We start from the raw sequence: 20,751 nt of genomic DNA, 5'->3' as shown, positions 1-20,751 counted from the left end.
GAATGTTTATACCAGCACTATTTATAATGGCCAAAAGTGGAAATAGTTCAAATATCCATCAGTTGGTAAATGGATAAATAAAATGTGCTATCTATACAGTGGATTGCTATACATAGCAAAGAATTAATACATGCCACCACATGGTTTAACATAAAAAATTATGCTAAATAAAAGGTGCCAGATATGAAAGGCCACATGTTGTATGATTGCAATAATATAACGTACAGAAAAGGCAAATCTCTATAGCAGAGATTAGATTAGTAGTTTTCTGGCTGGGGATATTTTCATCTATATAGAAAGTCAGATGGAATCTACACAAAAGCTATTAAAATTAAGAAGTAAGTTTATGAGATTGTTGGATACAATTGTATTTATGTGTAACTGCAATGAACAATTGGAAATTGAAATTTTGTAATATAATGTCATTTAAATGTGTCAAAATGTGAAATACTTAGGGGTAAATTTGATAAATATAAAGGATGTGTAAACTAAAAATTATAGAACACCGTAAAAATGAATTTCGAAAGACAAATTAATGAAAAGAAATACTGCATTTGTGGGTCAGAAGAATCAATATTATGTTAATTTAACTCCAACTTGATCTACAGACTCAATTCAGTTAATTGACAAACTGTCCTCTAGAACTTAATTAAAAGTATTTAGTACCCAGAATTGCTAAAAACAACTTTGATGAAAGATCAAAGTGAGAAGCCTTCCAATAGTTGATTTCAGAACTTACTATAAAGCTGTAGTAATTGAGACATTGTGATAAAAACAGACAAACAAACGAGTGCCTGGTTGTGCAGTCAGTTAAGCATCTGACCCTTGGTTTCGGCTCATGTCACGATCTCAGAGTCTTGAGATCCAGCCCCATGTCAAGGCTTCGTGCTCAGGGCAGAGTCTGCTTGAAATTCGTTCTTCTGCTCCTCCCATTCTCTCTCTCTCTCTTTTTCTCTCTCTCAAATAAATGAAAAGATATGTTTAAAAATAGGCAAACACACTAAAAGAATAGTATATAGAATGCAGAACAAACCCACACATATATGGATAGCTGATTTTCAACAAAGCTGAAAAGACAATTCAGTGGTGTAAGGATAGTCTTTTTAACAAATGCTTTGAGAGCCTATAGATATCCATATGCAAAAAAGAGAGAGAGAGAGAGAGAGAGAGAGACTTCTATTTATACCACATACAAAAGTTAACTCAAAATGAATCAGTGTGTAATTATAAAATTCCTAAGAGAAAATTATAAAATTATAAAACTTTTTAAAAATTATAATTTTAAAATTATAAATTATTTTATTATAAAAATTTATAATTATAAATTATAAAACTTTTATAAAGTATAAATTTATAAAATTATAAAACTCCTAAGAAAAAAACTTTATCACCTTTGGTTAGGCAAAAATTTCTTAGGGCATGAATATCATGTGCCATTAAATAACACATTGACTAAATTGGACTCTCTCAAAAGAAAATCTTTTTTTTTTTTTTCTTTAAAGGATACTGATAAGATAATGAAAAACCAAGCCACAGGCCAGAAGAAATACTTACAAAACACATATGTAATAAAAGATTTGTATGCAAAATATATAGAGAAAGAGAACTGGCTGTTTTGCAGAGATGAAATATATATTTATTTTCTCTTTTTTATTATGTTCAGTTAGCTATTTAGTACATCATTAATTTTTGATACAGTGTTCAATGATTCGTTAGTTGTGTATGTTAAAACTCATGAATAAGAGAACATAACAATTAAAAAATGGATGTAAGATTTGAAAGACCACTACAACCATTTAGAGATAAAAAAAAAAATAGACAAATGAAAAGATATTCAACATTAATCTTTAGGTAAATGTAAATGAGATACCATTAGACCCTTATTAAAATGGTTAAAATGAGAAAACTATGAAAAAAAAGTATCAGGGAGGATGGGAATTTACTAAAATTTTCAAATATTGTTAGTGGGAATGTAAAATATAATAGCCTCTTTGGAAAACACTTCGGCAGTTTTCTTAAGAAGTTAAATATACCCCTACCATATAATTCAGTCATTCCACTACTAGGTCTTTACCAAAGAAGAATGTAAATATATGCCCGTACAACAACTTATATATGATTGTTCGCTGTAACTTCATTTGTAATAATCAGATAACCCAGATGTCCTTCACCTGGGTAATAGATAAACTGCAGTACAGCCATAATAGAGAGTATTATTTAACAAAAAAGAATGAACTATTGATATATATTGACAACATGAACAAATCTCAGAATAATTATACTGAGTGGAAGAAGAGAGACAAAAGAATACTAGTATTATTCCATTCATATATAATTTTAAGAAATGCAAATTAATGAATTAAATGGAACTAACAGAAGAAAATAACTAACTGAATTCCTGCAACTACAAATATTAATATGTTAAAAGTTGAAATAAATCTTTGATTTACAGAGAAAACCCTAGACTCAGACATACTTTTCAAGTAGTTCATATTTAACCTTAACATATTATTTCAACTTAATAAAACTCTTGCATAATGTACACAAAATAAAAATATTTACAAGGAGAACAAAACTTTTATTTTATTTTATTTTTTAAAAACATTTATTTATTTATTTGACAGACAGAGATCACAAGTAGGCAGAGAGGCAGGCAGAGAGAGAGGAGGAGGCAGGCTCCCCACTGAGCAGAGAGCCCGATGCGGGGCTCGATCCCAGGACCCTGGGACCATGACCCAAGCCGAAGGCAGAGGCTTTAACCAACACTGAGCCACCCAAGAGCCCCAGAAAACAAAACTTTTATACCAAAAATCTACAAATCCATTCCAAAAAAGGAAATTTATAGCCCGGTTTTACTCTTAAATATAAATGACTGGAAAAGCTACATAAAACAGCAAATCAAATCCAGTAGTTTTATAAAATTCTATAAATGTAATTTTAGACACTTACAGATCAAAGGAGAAAAATAATGTTCATTTCTTCGTAATGAATTAAAAATTTTGTAACATTCAACAGAAATTCATAATATCTGTTAGCAAATTATGAATTAGAAAGAAACTTCTTCAGTCTGATACAATGTCTACTAAAAATTTATAGGAAATATAATCTCAAATGGCCAATGATAGAATTATTCATTAAAAAAACTTGGACAAGAATGTGATTGTAATGGAAATTCTAGTCCAATAAGAAAAGAAGAATTTAGAAATAATAAGGAATCAAAGGGAGAAATAAAACCATCATTGTGTATAAAAAGAATATACAAATTATGGTTTACCAAGATGTCTGGATATAAGAATAATCTACAAAGGTCGGTTGCATTTCTACACACCAGTACAAACAGATATACTTTACATTCGTAACAGAATATCAGATACGTAGGAATAAATCTAACAAAAGTTATATAAAAAAACTATAGGAAAATATTTATAAAGTTTTATTAAGAAACATTAAAAAATACCTAAATAAATGGATATATTCCCATAACCATTGATAAGACATCATTATTAATTTCCTCTATTTGACATATATATTTAACTCAGTTCTAATCCTATCAGATATCTTCATGGAAACTGATGAGTAAATTCTAAGTCTATAGACTACTAAATGGCCAAAAATAGCTAGAAGGGTTCTTATGAGAGTAGGGAGGAGGAACTTTCTCATTCTCAACATTTGCTGTGGTTGGCGTAGTATACCACTAGCATAAGAGTAAATCAATCAGTGGAATACGACTGAGAGCCCAGAAGCAGACTTTCTTACATGAGACAGTATTTTATAAGGATCTGAGATAATATGTCAGATCCAGAGAGGAAAAGTAAGTGATTTAATAAATTGAGCTGGAAAAATACTATCCATTAAAAAAAGAACATAGATGAAATTAGATCACTATCCTGCACCATGTACAGAAACTTTGGGTGGATTAAGGGCAGAAAAGGTTAAGTTTCAGTCAGGGAGCTGAAGAACTGTTAGAGATGTGAAATAAATATTTGTTATAAAGTTTAAACTGCAAAATTGAGGAGAAGCTGGGAGTTCTTATAAGAAGGTTTGTAAGAGAATGGTCGAAGAATCTGGAAAAAGTCACGTGCCGGAGGCAACAGAAGACCTAGTGAGAAGGTTTGAAGGGCTTTTGCCACTTCATTCACTAGGTGTTTTAAAGTCACTGTAGGTCATAAGAAAGGGCGGGGAAGGAAAAATGTTTGCAAAACATCCCCTTATTCTGTAATTTTTATGGGTGACCCGCAGAAGAAGATCTGTAGATCCTTTGTCATGGATCTCAGATGTCCTTGGCACAGGACTGGGGAAATCTAAAGAAAGAGATCTAGCAAGAACTAGAGGGGTATCTAAAATCTCAGACTTGGTTATATCCTACTTATTTTAAAAACCAAAAAGAATTGGAAAGAGAAATTGAAAAACCACAATTATCGTAACAATCTCTCACAAATGTGAACTACAGAACTGATGTACTGTAATAAATAGAATATTCCCCCAACGAAGAGAATATACATTCTCTTCATCTACAAATGAATCATGTAAAATGTTGCTAAAGATTTTTAGGTAATACATTCATATGATATAAATTTAAAAGTAAAACAAAACAAAACAAAACAAAACCAAAAAACTCCCTCCACTGTTTCTCAAACATCTAGATCTCCTTACTTGAATGAACTGCCGTTACCAATTTCTGTGTGTTGGCACAGATAGTCTATGTTTACATTTTAAAAATGTATGGGTTTTTCCTCCTTTTTTCTAACATAATAATATAGTGTCATTATTGTGTCTTTTCTGATTTTTTTATTTTTATCCCCATTCTTTTAGTAGTTGCTATTGATATCACAACCTTGCACACTTAACAAAGCAACATTAATTAACATCTCTACCTTTTTTCCAAACTGCATAAATATTGTAAAATCTGATTTGTACGATCACCCCTACTATTTAACATATTAGTGCCAGAATTTTACTTTGCCTCCCAATTAGTAATTTATTATAATGTCATTTTGTTCATTCAAAATTTATTTAGATTTACCCGAATTTTTACCACTTTCTTTGCTTCGCTCATTTTTTCTTCTCATTTCGTCCTTTTTTTTCTGGGATGAATTTCTCTATTTTTAAAGTACACATATTTTAGTAGTGCTTTCAATGAAGATCTGGAAAGAAGCTGTGTTTTCTGAGTATGTCTTTAATTCTTTATTCCTGATGAAGTTTAGCTATATATAAAATTCTAGAATTACTTTAATTTTCTCTCAGCATCCTGACAATGTTATTTTAATAACATTTGGCTTGTAGAAAAGTCTCTCCATTTATGTTTAGTTTTCTTTAAATTGTTAGCAGTTGTTAGTGGTTTAATTGTGTCCCGCCATAGGCATATATCCTAACCCCCAGTACCTAAGGATGTGACCTTGTTTGTAAATAGAGTTAATGCAGAAGTTATCAAGTTTTCATTTTTGAGGTCACTAGGAGACCTAATCCAATATGACTGCTGTCCTTATATGAAGCGGAAATTTGGGTACAGATAGACATGAACAGAGGGAAGACCAAATGAAGACATTCAGGGAGAAGATAGCCGTGGGACTGGAGGGCCCTATCTACAAGTGAAAGAACACCAAGGACTGCTAGCCAACACCAAGCTAGAAGAGACAAGGAAGGATTCTTTCCTGGAGCCTTCAGAGAGAGCATGGCGTCGCTGACCCCCTGATTTTGGACTTCTAACCTCCAGAACTGTGAGACAATAAATTTCTGTTGTTTGAAGCCACCCAGTGTTTGGTACTTTGTTTCAGCAGCCCTTGGAAACTAATACAGCAGTGAGTGTTCCGTGGTTTCGAGGTGTACATGTTTTGCACATTTTTTGTTAACATGTATTCCTAGATATTTCATGTGCCCTTGTAAGTGACAGTGGCTTTGAAATGTATTTCTAGTTGTTCATTGCTGTTCTCTAAAAAATATAGTTCATTTTTATATGTTGACTATGTATGTATTCTGCAATCTTTGCTAAATTACTAGTCTTAATAAGTTTTTTAAAGCTTCTGTAGGAGTTTTGATTTATGTGATCATGTTACTACTTGCTTTCCAATCTGTATGCCATTCATTTATTTTCCTTGCTGTGTTTTACTGTAATGCAAGTGCAGCGTTGAACTGAAGGGTTGGAGTGGGCATCCTTAGCTTATTCTTTTTTTTTTTTTATAAAGATTTTATTTATTTATTTGACAGAGAGAGATTACAAGTAGGCAGAGAGGCAGGCAGAGAGAGAGAGGAGGAAGCAGGCTCCCTGCCGAGCAGAGAGCCCGATGCGGGACTCGATCCCAGGACCCTGAGATCATGACCCGAGCCGAAGGCAGTGGCCTAACCCACTGAGCCAGGGGGACAACATTATGTATTTATAAATAAGTCTGATGTGAGCTAGAGGCTTTTTTTTTTTTTAATAGATGCACTTTATGGGTTTGAGGAAATTTCCTTCTGACTAGTTAACTGAGATATTTTACCACGAATAGGGGTTAGCATTTTCAAATTATTCTCCTACATCTACTGAAATAATTTAAAAAATGCATGTATAAATGAAATACTCCAATATACACAAAGTAAACGAGAAAGAAAAATTAACAAACAAACCACTGTTGAAGAAAATTTATAATTTTCTCTCAATCATTGATCAAGCAAACAAAAATTCAGGAAAGATACAAAAGAATTAAACCACACAATTAACAAGTTTAATCTCATGTCCAAAAAAAAAAAAGAACTCTGTATCTAGTAGTTAATGAATTTATATTCCTGTTATATCCATGAAAGACTTGTAAGAATTCTTAATATATTATTTAATAATTCATTTTCTGACAAATTTCAAAGTCTTGAAGACTTGACAAATATAGGGTATTTCCTTCAACACCAGTGTTACTATGACAATTAAAAAAAATCATACCCATATATTTCAAAATTTCTAAAAATAGGCACTTTTACTCTAATGAACATTTTCTTCCAAGATTTATTCTCTTTGCAATTATCATGCATTATTCAGACAATGGTGTCTTCGCTTTAATGATGTATAGTAAGTATCTTATAGACCCAAGAAGAAAATACTTAGACCTGAACTTTAAATAATATACTGCATATAAATATTTGAGTAATTCAGAGAAGTTCTCAGAGGACAAATGCTTATGTTAGTACAGGGTCGAAGGCTGGAAATTTTGACATTTTCATCTAATTTGAAAGTTTAGGAAAAAGAAATAAATTTAAAGTAGAAAGAAAGACATCATAACTATAAGAGCAGAAATCAATAAAGAAACAAATTTCTAGCTGATAAGATTATGGAGCCTAAAAGTTAATCCTTTGAAATGAATGGCAAAGTAAACCTGTAGTGAAATTTATCAACAGGATAAAAAGATAGTATGGGATTCAAATGAAAATATATAACGTTACATCAGAAAATAAATAGATAATATGATAAAATGATGAACATTGTAACAAACACTGAGAACAAAGTGAACGAATTCCTGTGAAAAATATAACTTATTAAACCTTGAATCAATAGGTCATTCTATGGCTACTGAAAATAAATATTTGTAATTTAAAATATTCCCATGAAGGAAACACCAGATCAGGATAGTTTTATAGATGAGCGCCATCAAAATTTCAAACAACAGATTTTTTTTTACAGTCCTACACAAATTTAACCAGAGAATAAAAACAGACTAATTCTCAAGTTTTTACTGTGCTGGTATAGCCTTGATCCTAAATCAAAAGGTTAGTGAAAAGAATATTTTAAAGGTCAGAATCACTTGTCAATAAAATTGTAAAAATCTTTAATGAAATATCACTGAATTTAAGAGATCTTCCTCAACCTGATAAAATGTAACACCAGCAGGTATCATTTTTAATGGTAAAATACTAGAAAAATCCCACTTAAAATTAGGATTTATAAAGGAATGTAGGGAAAAGCCTTTGCCTTTGGCTCAGGTCATGGTCCCAGGGTCCTGGGATCGAGCCCTGCATTGGGCTCTCTGCTCAGCGAGAAACATGCTTCCTCCTCTCTCTCTCTCTCTCTCTCTCTGCCTGCCTCTCCATGTACTTGAGATCTGTCTGTCAAATAAATAAATAAAATCTTTAAAGAAAATAAAAGGAATGTAAAATTTAATTGCTTCTTTCCAGCATTGTGATTATCAGCATAGAAAGACAAGAAAAAGGAAAAAGAAAGACCTTAGGATTAGCAAGATTGTCTATGGAGAAAAATCCAAATTGAACCATGAAAAATTCACTAGAAGTAAAAAGAGAAACTTTAACAAGGTGGTTGGTTAACATTATTTTACAATAAAGTATTTCCATATATGAGCAATTAGATTAGTAATCAGAATTTTAACAGTATTTCTTATAGCAGTGAAAATGATAAGGTGCAAAGCATAAATCCAAACCAATGTGGGAAATTTGAGCGAAGATAAAAATTTCACAGAAACTTAAATGGAGAATGCCTATCTCTTGGCTAGTAAACAATGCTGTAATACACACCAAGGCTCCCTAAATTGATGTATTGACTCATTGCAGTTCATATCAAAATTTCAATAGGATGTTTTGTGCAATTTAATAACCTGAACCTAAAATTTATATGGAAGAGAAAATGCTCGCGTTATGATGGATTTGCTTTTTGATATATAACAATATAATAACAAAGAGAGTGAGTTATTGGTTTATGGATAAAAACAGAAAAAAAATAGAGAACCAAGTAGATCCTAGCAGATAGGATACATTTATTTATAACCGAGGTGACATCACAGATCATTGGGGGAAGGTGGAATTATTAAATAATGCCTAAATATGTGTTATACGTGTGGAAAAAGCAAAGTTGCATCCTTATTTCATATCATACAGAAATTCACTTCAAAATAGGCCGGGATGTAAATGCTAAAAACAGGATTTTTTAAATTTTAGAAAAAAATATGAGAATGTCTGTCCATTCATAAGCTTAGGCACAATTTCTTAAACAAGACACTGAAAACACTACTTCTAAAAAAGATTGATACATTCAATGACATTAAACTTAAGTACTTGAATTCATCAGAATGTTAAATGACAAGATTCAAGTAGAGATAACATAATTGCAGTATATTTAACCTCTAGAATTGCTAGCAAAATAGATTGACTTCCATCAGGAACATAATGAGATTTGGAAGGAAGCAACAATTGCAAATCACATATACGCAACTATCCCTTAACACTATGCACAAACCCACGCAAGGCCACTCACAAAGGCTAATAAAATGAACTTCATTTTTTGCTGGTGTCATTCTTATCTTACACCAGAGGCAGATCTGATTCTTGACCAATACCAAAAGCTTGTAATCTTTATGCTGTAGTATATCTGGCACATTAAACTATCATTACCCCGTCCTTGAGGATTTACATTTACAAGGTGAAATCTTGTTATAAGCTGAATAGGAATTTTTATTATGTCTCTCCTCAATAGCTTCACCTGTGGTATCCCCTTTTTTCCCCAAATCCATTTATAATGTATACACTAATTCTGTAAATCCTTTCATACTCAGTCTTTTGGGCTATTGTGTGGTAATTGTGGTTTCCTATCGGTTGGGGCTGTAAGAGCCTATGATTCGATTGAGTTTAAAGTTTTAAGATATAAGGCTGTGGAAGGAAAATAGCAGCGAACCCATTCAGTGAGACCATATGATCAAAACAGATCAATGTCATTTATGTAACCATTAAAAGGAAGAAAATAAAAGTTCCTAGCAACAGACTCTTCCCTTTCTCAAGAGCACAGGGGTAAAAACAAATAAACAAACAAAATGTACAGAGTATTTCTAAGAAGAAGTTGGAAATATTGGAGGAGATTTCTAGAACGTTTAATTATTGCTACTTTAGACACCTTATAAAACGTAAGCTCTCAGTGTTTTATATACATTACAGGAAAGCATTTACTGTGTGATAATTGAATTTGGTCTATTTAATGAATAATGTACGGTCTAAGTAGACAAAAGTAGTCATTTCTTGAAATAACACTGTTTTCATTTATTAGGCATTTTCTGATTGTAAAGAAGGAAAAAATACTGTAATAAGGGATTCTATTGTGTAAGATGTGCCTATTTTTGAGACACATATGGGAGAAAAAAATATTAAAAAACAAATAGCATGCTTACTTATATATGTGATATATTTCATAATTAAGTGTGAAGACAATCTCCTTTAGCCATCAATTCAGTGCTATTTTTGCCATTGCATGATTAACATTTTAAAATTTTGTAATAGAGATCTTTAATTATGTTAATTATTACTGCTCTGTTTTAGGCTCTATCTTAGAAAATGTCACTGTGTGTAATCAGTACACAATTTAGATATATTAATAAGTTTATGGATGGTTTATTTCTCATTTTCTTTTCAAAGCAATGGAGGAACAGCTAAACTAACACTAAAAGAATATTGTTTAAGATGTCTTAAAAAAAAAAAAAAAAAGATGTCTTAAATTATACCTCTCTTCCATGAGTGTGAAAAATGAAGAATGGAGCACATTTAATTTATTAGTCATGCATATTAGAAAAGGCACATGAATGTTCTTGAAATAACATATTGTTTGCTTTGAAATTTATATAGACTTCAGTGCCCTTGTGTAAAAGCATCTGGGACTGACTTAACCTAGCTATTTTAAACTTAACTTTTTATTCAATGGATTTTATCAATCAGCATCAAATCACATATCATTGAGTATTATTTTTTTTATTTAGTATTTGATATTATTTCAAGCTTTAGGGCATTTAGGAAATTTATTTTACACATTTTAAGAATCTATTTTAAGAATGCTATCTTCACATTATAAAATATGTGTGAAAGTAAGTGTGAGCTCATAATGAATTTCCTTCTCTATTTTTTATTCTCAAGTGTTTCATTCAAAATTCTTTCATTTGTTTTCAGGTTGGTGAGGAGGTTTCTTTTTCCTTAATAATCAGCAACTTTAATTATTGCTATTGTTTGCTTCATAGGGTCAAAAAGAATAAGTGATAGTGAAGTTTCTGACTATGACTGTGATGATGGAATTGGTATAGTATCAGGTAAGAATTTCAGAATTATTTTATAGTAATAAAAAGGAAGGGTTATTCATCACTATCTACCAATAAACAGATTAAATAATAAGTAAAATAAGAAAGAACTCGCCTCTTTATCCACACCCGCCCCCACCAAGAAACAACCTCATGGCAATTTAACCCCTTGAATAATTCCGGTTGCTAGAACTCTTGTATCAATTGTTAAACTGAATATTCTTACTGAAATATGTCAGTTAAGTGAATACTTCCAAGCTTTTTATTTTTAAACTACTAAATAATAAGGAGTTCACCATAAATTTGGAGTTATTATATAATTGAAACTTCTTTATACTGCATAATAGCGTAAAAAAAAATCTTTTTGACATCACCAACATACCCAAATATGTCAAATATTTGTGCTTTCTGAAATTTTTTCATTGTTGTCATGTTGATTATATATCAGTTGCAGCTTTATTTTCAAGTTATGGTGTTGTAGTTTTAAAATATTGCCTGATTTATGGTTGGAAATTTACCTGATGACTAAAAAAAATATGAAGATGATTTCAAATCCTTGAAATCTGTTACTGTTAGAAATTTGAAGCATCACTGTATTTTCTTTTTCCATATTCTTTTTATCAACATGAAAATCAGGATTATGATTGTGGTTTCTTTTTTTTTTTTTTTTTTTAACCAATGTTTATTGAGCTCGTTGTGTAAACCGTCTCTCTACTTTAGAAGAGTTCACATTCAATTGGGGAACAAGGGAAATATATGGGGTTTTTTTTTTATAACTTTTTAATAAACATATAATGTATTATTAGCCCCAGGTACACAGGTCTGTGAATCGCCAGGTTTACACACTAAACAACACTCACCATAGCACATACCCTCCCCAGTGTCCATAACCCCACAACCCTCTCCCTACCCCCCATGATTGTGGTTTCTGAGATGTTATCTTTTTGTGGGCTCATAACTGTAGTAAATTACATTTACATAAGTAACACGATAACTAAGACTTAAACGTTAATTCTGATAAAATTTTTTTCCTTTTTTTAATGTCCTTTTTGTTTTAAACTCCATCATTAATAGTAGTATCTATAGAGACTAAATACTTCAATCAATAGTTTATCAAGTAATTTGACCGTCAGCTGAACCAAACCTACATTCTTTATGAAATTGTTCCTGAGGCATTTTGAATGTGAATTGCATAAATTCATATACACACTACCTTCTTACCCCCATGTTAACTAGCATTTTAAACAACTAGTCTAAGTCTAGACACCAGCAAATCTGTTAGTACTTTGTTCTCCATATGAAAGGATTCATTTCCAAATGCACATAACGTGTCTGTCAAATTCAAAGTATCTGTTACAACCATTCAAAATCCTTTTAACCTGAACTATCAGCCTTTTCTCAATAATGAACAGTTTCAGCTGCTTTACTTAATTTTTCCAAGTTTGCAAGGCAGATGTCTTGAAAATTAACTACGCCAGAGGTAATATTTCCCATGTGCTTGCTTACTTTGTTTATTCTGACTAATTCAAGTCAGAGGTAATTTTTTATATTTGCATTGCTAATATTATTCTTCAAAGTAAATAGAAACTTTGATTGATATTGAAATTTAGGATTCTCAGGGAAACAACTGCTGGCTTGGATTTTTGTGCCCCAGTGGTATACTGAGTAGGGAAAGGAGAATGGTTGTAACTAACTCTTCTTTGAACCAGTTGACTCAACCCACAATGCAAATAAATGGAATATATATATATATATATATATATAAGCTTGTAGACACTTAGAATGTTAGTATTATTTTCTACTCTGACATGAACCAATATACAAACACATGTAAATAATTTATTTTCCATTGGGAAGGTAGAGTGATGTTTTAATAATTAGCTCTTAAATGTCACATATAATATTCTGATTTCCTAAGTTAATTACCTAACCCCAATGCTCATTTTTTATCACTACTGAGTAGCTCTTTATATTATTAATAATGAATATTTTCTTAATTCTCTGTTTCTTTTTAGTTTTCATGAGACTGCATTATTTGAATTTTCTTCTTATAGTAACTCTTCCTCCTTTTCTCAGTAGTCTCCTTAAAATTCCATAGTCATATCTCTTTTTTCTATATATATTCCCTTACCTTGGATTTCAGCAATGCTCTTTTTATAAATGCTACTCAAAACTTTATTGACAGTCCTAATGCCTTTTCCAAGATTCTTTTCTGCATGTATAACTATTTGCCTATGAGGCTGAGAATACTATTATCTCCTCCTTTCCAAACTGGTAACTTTCTAAATTTCTCTCTGTATAGTACACTTTTTTTTACCCCAAAGATCTGACATTTAACATTTGACAGAGAGAGCTTATGCTCCTGCGCCCATACAAGCAGGAGGAGGGGCAGAAAGAGAGAGAGAAGCAGGCTTCCCACTCAGCAGGGAGCTCGATGCAGGGCTCCATCCCAGGACCCTGGGATCATGCTGAGCTGAAGGCAGATGCTTAACTAACTGAGCCACCCAGGCACCAATTTGTAGTATACTTTTAACTTCCTGGTGGGCTAATCAAATGTTAAGAGTCATTTATTTCTTCCCTTTTCTTGCTCTTGTATCTGATTACAAATTGTTGTTGGTTCATATTAGAACGTCCCCAGACTCCATTGTTGGAGATTTGCTGTCTACATTGACTACTCTAGTGATCACATCTCAAAGTCCCATCCTTCCAATAGCATCTGTATGCTAAACTTCACACATGTCCAGTCAAAACCACTTATTTGTATCTAATTTTTTAATTTTCTACTGCCCACTAGACATCTGTGCTTGGAAATGTAGCAGATATCTTCAGCTAAACATGTCTAAAACTGAACTCCTGATCTTTTCCACCAAACCTGAAGTTATTTAATGACAACTCCATTCTTTCACTGGATTAAAATTTTAAATTTGTTCTTGTCCTTCTCTTTCTCTTATGTTCAACATCAGATCTTGGTCAAAATTGTCCCAGTGCCTCTACCTTCAGAATATGCCCAGATTCTGATTATTTTCCATGTCTCCGTAGCTGTCATCCTGGTTCATCTCTTGCCTGATATACTGCCTTTCTTCTTTCAGTCTATTCTCAGCATGGCAACTGAAGTGATCCTGTTTAAAGAAGATAGGTCATATTTAGTTTCTGCTCAAAATCCTCTAATGAGCTAAAAATCACTCAGATCAAGTGCCAAACATCTTTACAAGGCAACACAAGGCTCCACGTGATTTTCCTCCTTCCTCCAAGTATCTCTGATCTCTTCCATTGCTCCATTCCTAGCACCCTCTTCTCCCTGCTGTTAGGAACATGTCAGACTGACCCTTATCTTGGGGTCTTCGCACTTGTCTTGCAACCCTCCTCTCTCTCTGTCCATATAGCAAAGCATCTGACTTCTTTCAAGTCTTTCTGAAATGCCAGCTTCTCAGTGAGTCTGTCTATGCCTGACCCCCTTATATGAAATTGCAAAATGCTTCCCTATTCTGACATTCTGGTTTCCCTTTTCTCTGTATTGTGTTCCCTTTTAACACTTCAACATATCATATAATTTTTTAACACTTCAAACATATCATATAATTTTTTATTGGGATTTTTGTTGATTCCATCATTCCACCTGGAATTTAAGGTCCGCAAGGGCAAAGCTTTTTGTTTTGCTCACTGTAGCTCATAGAATAACATGCTCATATAGTCCTAAATACTGGTTGAATGATCGTATTGATTTTTTCCCCATGTCATCTGTGCCCACTACCAGTTATCATACTCCAACATTGTACCACTAGCTATATGTGGTTATTTATATTTAAATTGATTTAAAATAAATACCTTAAAAATTCAGTTCATCCTTAACACGAGCCAGATTTCAGGGGCTCAGTCGTGAGTGTGTCTAGTGGTACCATATTGGACAGTGCTGATAGAGCACGTTTTTAATCATTCTAGAGAGTTCTGTTGGACAATCTGTTCTATGTTTTGTAGGAGCAATCAATCTTGCTGCAATCTCCCTAACCTTTAGGTCAAATTGTATCCTGCTGTCAGCTTCATCTTCCTTAATTATTATTTTGATCGTGAAAGATCAGTGTAGTCTTAGAGCCCAGTGAGAGCCTCGGGAGGGGGATAGAATTTGCTTTAAATCCCAGGCCCTATACTTGACACTTAATTTAAATTTCTTAGTAAATGTCCTAATGTAAATTTCAGTTTCCTGAAATATAAAATGGAGATAATATATTTTTTTAAGATTTTAGTTATTTGTCAGAGAGAGAGAGAGAGAGAACACAAGCAGGGGGAGTAGCAGGCAGAGGGAGAAGCAGGGTCCCTACTGAGCAGGGAGCCTGATGTGGGACTCAGTCCCAGGCCCCTGGGATCATGATCTGAGCAGAAGGCAGATGCTTAACAGACTGAACCACCCAGGTGCTCCAAAATGGGGATAATCTTTGCAGAATTGCAGAGTTGGTTCTTTCACATCATTTATAGATTCCTGAAAAAAACCTTGTGCTCTGCAAAGTCATGTACTAAAAACAACAGGGCATCTGGGAAAACAGGTTAGATCAGACCATTCAAAACTCATGTAACTTTGTAATTAAAACACTAAAAATGAAAGTACAAGCACAATTTTAAAAGTCATGTTAACTTTTAAGCAATAAAAAGTGTTAACTGTGGAATTTAAAATTAAGGTGACGGTATCTTGGTGGAAGGAGTATGTCTAGATGGAAAGGAGGATAAGTCTGCAAAGTTATGGTGTCAAAGGAAATATTCAAAAAACCAGGAAGAACCCAAGCAAGAAATACTTCTAAGATGGAGTTGTTTTGTTTGTTTGTTTGGTTTTTTTTTACAAAAGTGAGCCAAAAGGAAGAACATGGGAGGAATGAGCATCGTATGTAATTCTGTATTTCTCTAGCTTTCTGCATCCAGCTGTGTTAATGTACTTTGCTTTCAGCTGCTATTGTTGGTAGACGGGGTGGACACTGTTGGTGCTCTAGCCATATCCTCTTTAGTTCAGCTGGTTTACCCATCTCCATGAATGTTGGCGGCTCACAACTAACAGCTGCCCCATTTTCCAGAGAATCGACCTTAGACAAACGGAAAATAATCCTACCCCCTGGGTGTCTTCAGTCATGACTGGCTAACATTGAAGTACAAAAGTCCAGAACCCTTGCTTGAAAGTCAGAGCACTGGTACAGTTGACATTCCAGAGCCTCCAGTGGAATCAAGCTGACCTCACATTCTTACTTAGTTTCTTCCCGTGCCCTGTTCTGCTAATTCCTTTCTCTTAAGACCACTCCTTCAATCATTCATGTGCACCCAGATCTTTTTCTTGCTGCATTCCTTGGGAACGTAATTTCAGATAATACTGCAAAATGGGAACGTGTCGCAAAAAATCACATATGACCCAGTACTTTATCTAACTTATTTCTGAAATAAGTGTTGTAGCACCCCACTTTGTACAGTCCCTCGCAGAGTTCCTGGCGCATAGTACAAGTCAATAGCAGCCATGGTGATCAGGATGAAGATAATGGTAGTGGGGATAATATCACTTCCTGCCCAGAAATGTTCAGCTTTTTTCCATCACAAGCCTTATGATGTTTTAGACATACACAAATTGGGTCAAACTTACTTTTACTGTTTATTTCCCTACTGCTGCCCCACACTGAATTGTGGTTTTTCTACCAACTTTGAATTCTTTCTACTATTCTCTCCATCGGTCAAATATCTATTGCTTTCTTAAAAAAAAAAATCTATTGCTTTCTAACATTCCTTTGAGTTCTGCCACTTCTATTACATTTTTCTAAGTGTGTCAAATCATTGAAATGTTTCCCTCCTCCAAACTGTCGTGTTTTTAGTCTCAGGCATCTATTGTATCTCAGCCCTGTTGATCACTACAAGAAAAACAGTGTACATTGGTACTTCAGATGGTATTCGGGATACTTTCTAATATTGTTTCTCTCTTAGAGAAATAACCATAGACTTTTAGGAATTTTTGTGAAGTTAATAATTTTGAATATTTATAATTGTTGTAAAGTAATTAAAAGCTCTTTTAGTTTATTGAAGGGATGAAAATGTTTTTGGAATAAACTTGTCTATTTTAGTAAAGATAACTAACTGTATACACAAGTTTTAGCCTAACTAGTACAGTGCCTGGACATAGTAGCTATCTAAAAATTTGTCATTTATTTTTAATTTAAATGTTTACAAAATATGATGGTATTCTATTTTATTCCTTATTTAATATACATTTAATATATTCAGAGGCTTTCAGCTTCACTAACATTTAGTTGTTTCACTAATGTACAAAATGCAAAAGGACTTAGTGGGTAGATAATTGTACTCTTAATCTTTGCTCCTTTAGATTATCGACACAATGGTCGAGATCTTCAAAGCTCCACCTTATCAGTGCCAGAACAAGTAATGTCATCAAACCATTGCTCACCATCAGGGTCTCCTCACCGAGTAGATGTTATAGGAAGGACTAGATCATGGTCACCCAGTGTCCCTCCTCCACAAAGGTAAGAAACCATATACATTTTATTTGTAGGATGATATTAAAAACCTACCTATCACAAAGAATCATCAATAATTTCTAAAGGTAAAAACAAATATGTTCTTCAACAGCATAAATATTGAGAGTAATATGGAGTATGAGCTACTTTGTAACTTTGATTGATATATGTATTCTTTTATGTGAGAGTTCAAAATCATAAAGAAGACCCAGCTTTTCAGTTGCTTATCAATACTTAGCATATCTAGTTAGAGCCAACTAACTACACTATTGAATGATAGTTATTGATGCTTTAAGGAATAGGGGGAACTTCTGATGGGGTTTTAAAGTCAGGAGCAATCATGCAAAGAATTAAAGAAAAAACAGGTTGGGGGAAGAATGTCTTAGAAAATCTGTTTAAATTTTATTTATTTATTTATTTGACAGAGATCACAAGTAGGCAGAGAGGCAGGCAGGCTGGCGGGGGAGCAGGCTCCCTGCTGTGCAGAGAGCCCATTGTGGGGCTCAATCCCAGGACCCTGGGATCATGACTGGAGCCAAAGGCAGAAGCTTTAACCCCCTGAGCTACCCAGGCACCCCAGTCTCAGTGGGTTAAAGCCTCTGCCTTTGGCTCCAGTCATTTCTTATTTTTAAAAAGGACATTGAACATTATATCAAAAACCAATGATGTACTATACCTAGGCTAATTGAATTTAAATTAAAAAAAAAAAAAAAGATGCTTGACTTTTACCAGGGAAAGACTATTTGAACACATCTAAAAATATAGGCAAAGTTTTAGAATAGATTTATCTGAGCCTAACAGAAAACAATAGCAAAAGCTATGTAAGAGGTTTATCCTATCATGAAAAAGAAGTGTGTAAGTTGGCAGTCCAGGCCAAGAATGGTAGTTTAAAAAAACTCATCATTGATCATTTATAAAGACTTCAATTTAGATTTTTAAAAAACAGATCATAATCATTTTCTAAAACAAGTCACACCAATATTATCTCTACGCAACATGCTGAGCTCATTTTCTCCACACAAATTTATTCCTCCTCCTGCATTGCATCAAAAAATCATTGTTAGAAACCTGGGCAACATCCATTAATAATTTTGATAATCCTTATCTCTATCCTCATTGCTACCATGTTTATGTTTATCTCTGTTATAGCAACAGTCTCCTAACTTCACTGTCAGCCTCCAGTTGAAATGCTTCCCATTAGCCGAGGGGCAATTAGTTAAAACAGAAAACTTGAACTTGACATTAGAGTGATTTCTGTCTTTTTCTACTTTATTAATAAACTTCATTTTTTAGTGTATTGTATGATTATGGTCTATTAATACGTTTAATGGGTTTTGCTGTTTCAGTCGGAATGTGGAACAGGGGCTTCGAGGGACGCGCTCTGCTGCTGGACATTATAATACAATTAGCCGAATGGATAGACATCGTGTCATGGATGACCATTATTCTCCAGATAGAGACAGGTAAATAGGATTAAATACTCTTAGATCTTACTATAATCACTGCCTTCAGGAAGAAGGTATAACCATAAAATATTTTCATCTGGAACTTGGATATTTGTTATCTTAGCTTCTAACCCCATTTCTTTAACAATGCCTACATGTGTTCTCAGGACCATCGTGTAAAAAAATAAGACAAGCAAGAAAAACATTTTCTTTACTTTAAAAAAAAACCATCTTGCTCTTGTAGTTTTGGTCCTTTGTTATATCAAACCAGTTAAGCTAGTGAGTTTGCACATGAGGTTATAAGGATAAATATAAGCAAAATAGACATTTTATTATTTTCATGTTATCATAACCAATCATTACATGTAAATATATTTCATGAGACAAGAGATTTAGTCTTTTGCATTCATCAGGGAAGCCAGTATGACATTTTGTATATAAAAGTATTGACACAAGTCTGGTTTGTTTAGGAAACAGGCACAAAAACTGATTCATGAAGAGGTTTTTCCTCATGCCTTTTCAGTAAACCTTTTAAGTATCTTAAAGAATTATGCTTGTTGATTGCTGTATTTGGAGGAATTCTCCAAATTTTATCCATTAAATATGACATACTTGGAAAGAACATACATTTTAGTGCATTAATCACATTAATTACTGCTAATTTGTTTTTAAGTTAAACAAGTTGGTTAACCCTTGAATTCATGGTTTGGTTCTATATAAAATAAAAAATGCTATGGTATTTCCCCCACACTGTCAAATAGGCTTGAAATAAGGATTAGCAAAGAAAGCTTAGTATCCTGTTCAGAGAATATTATGATAAAATAACAAGGGAATGCAGAAGTCTCTTTGTATGGGACCTAAAGCAATTTTAATTAGAACATCTTAAATCAACTGACTTGAGAAGTTCCCAATACTTATCACTGTCAATATTTATAAATTTATTTGTTCTCCCTAAATCTAGGATTATACTCAATTTGGGCTTATAATTTCATTGTGTTAAGTATACTTTTCCAAAAGAAAAGATAGGGAACATCTATCCTAATCTTCAATAGTGTCAAACAAGTATTAGCTTTTGTGTCTGAGATCTAAGAAGAAATAGGAAATTTATTAAATTAATATCTTCATTAATTGTTAAATGAAAATTAATATGGTATTTTATTTTTTATTTGCTTAACCTTTTCACAGTGACCTGTGTCTTTAACGGTAACTATAGGTGTGGTATCTATAGAAATCAATTTATATCAAGTAGATACTAGTGAAAGGAAGATGAACCATATGGGCATGATCAGGAGTTGGAAGAAGTCATATTAGGGTGGTTGAATGAATACTTTTATTACATTATAGAAAATTAATAAATTTTGATCATCTCTGGAAATTATTTACATAGTGATTCATAAAGTCCTTGTTTTTTGAAAGTTTGTTAAAGCAGTTATGAAACAAAATGTCTGAAATGACTTTAAATCTTTCAAGTTTTCACAAAGTTTTTCTTTAGATTAGAAATGGACTTAATATTTTCTCTGAAAATAATATGGTCTAAATTTTACAGTAAAGAATATAATAAAATTAACTTCTAGAATTATATTCACAAACAAAAATACTCACCATCATGTCAAACACATAATAATTTATCAGTATTTTAAGACATTGGCCATAGCATTAATGATAAAAGACTTGCTTTTAACTCTTTGGTGTATAACTAATGTAGTCATAACGGACATGTCATTATATTTTTTCTTATTTACTGTACAACTTCATGAATCTTTTCGTTTGACAAAAATGTTCAAGTAA

The 20,751-nt window shown here is 32.8% G+C and overlaps 1 protein-coding gene across 49 annotated transcripts in view; it reads left to right on the top strand.

The window, feature by feature from the left end:
* The window catches only part of RIMS2 (regulating synaptic membrane exocytosis 2), a 592,339-nt gene that overhangs the window by 348,268 nt on the left and 223,320 nt on the right, over nucleotides 1-20,751 (top strand). For all 49 annotated transcript variants that reach the window (XM_044245143.1, XM_044245129.1, XM_044245136.1 and 46 more), the window contains 3 exons: nucleotides 10,968-11,036; nucleotides 17,368-17,524; nucleotides 18,865-18,981. In XM_044245143.1, the coding sequence (XP_044101078.1) occupies nucleotides 10,968-11,036; nucleotides 17,368-17,524; nucleotides 18,865-18,981 (343 nt within the window). The remainder of the gene's footprint in view (nucleotides 1-10,967; nucleotides 11,037-17,367; nucleotides 17,525-18,864; nucleotides 18,982-20,751) is intronic.

The sequence above is a fragment of the Neovison vison genome, chromosome 4 (assembly GCF_020171115.1).
Source record: "Neovison vison isolate M4711 chromosome 4, ASM_NN_V1, whole genome shotgun sequence".
Classification (NCBI taxonomy): Eukaryota; Metazoa; Chordata; class Mammalia; order Carnivora; family Mustelidae; genus Neogale; species Neogale vison.
Note: the sequence above shows the minus strand (reverse complement) of the source record. Positions and strands in the feature narration are given on the sequence as shown.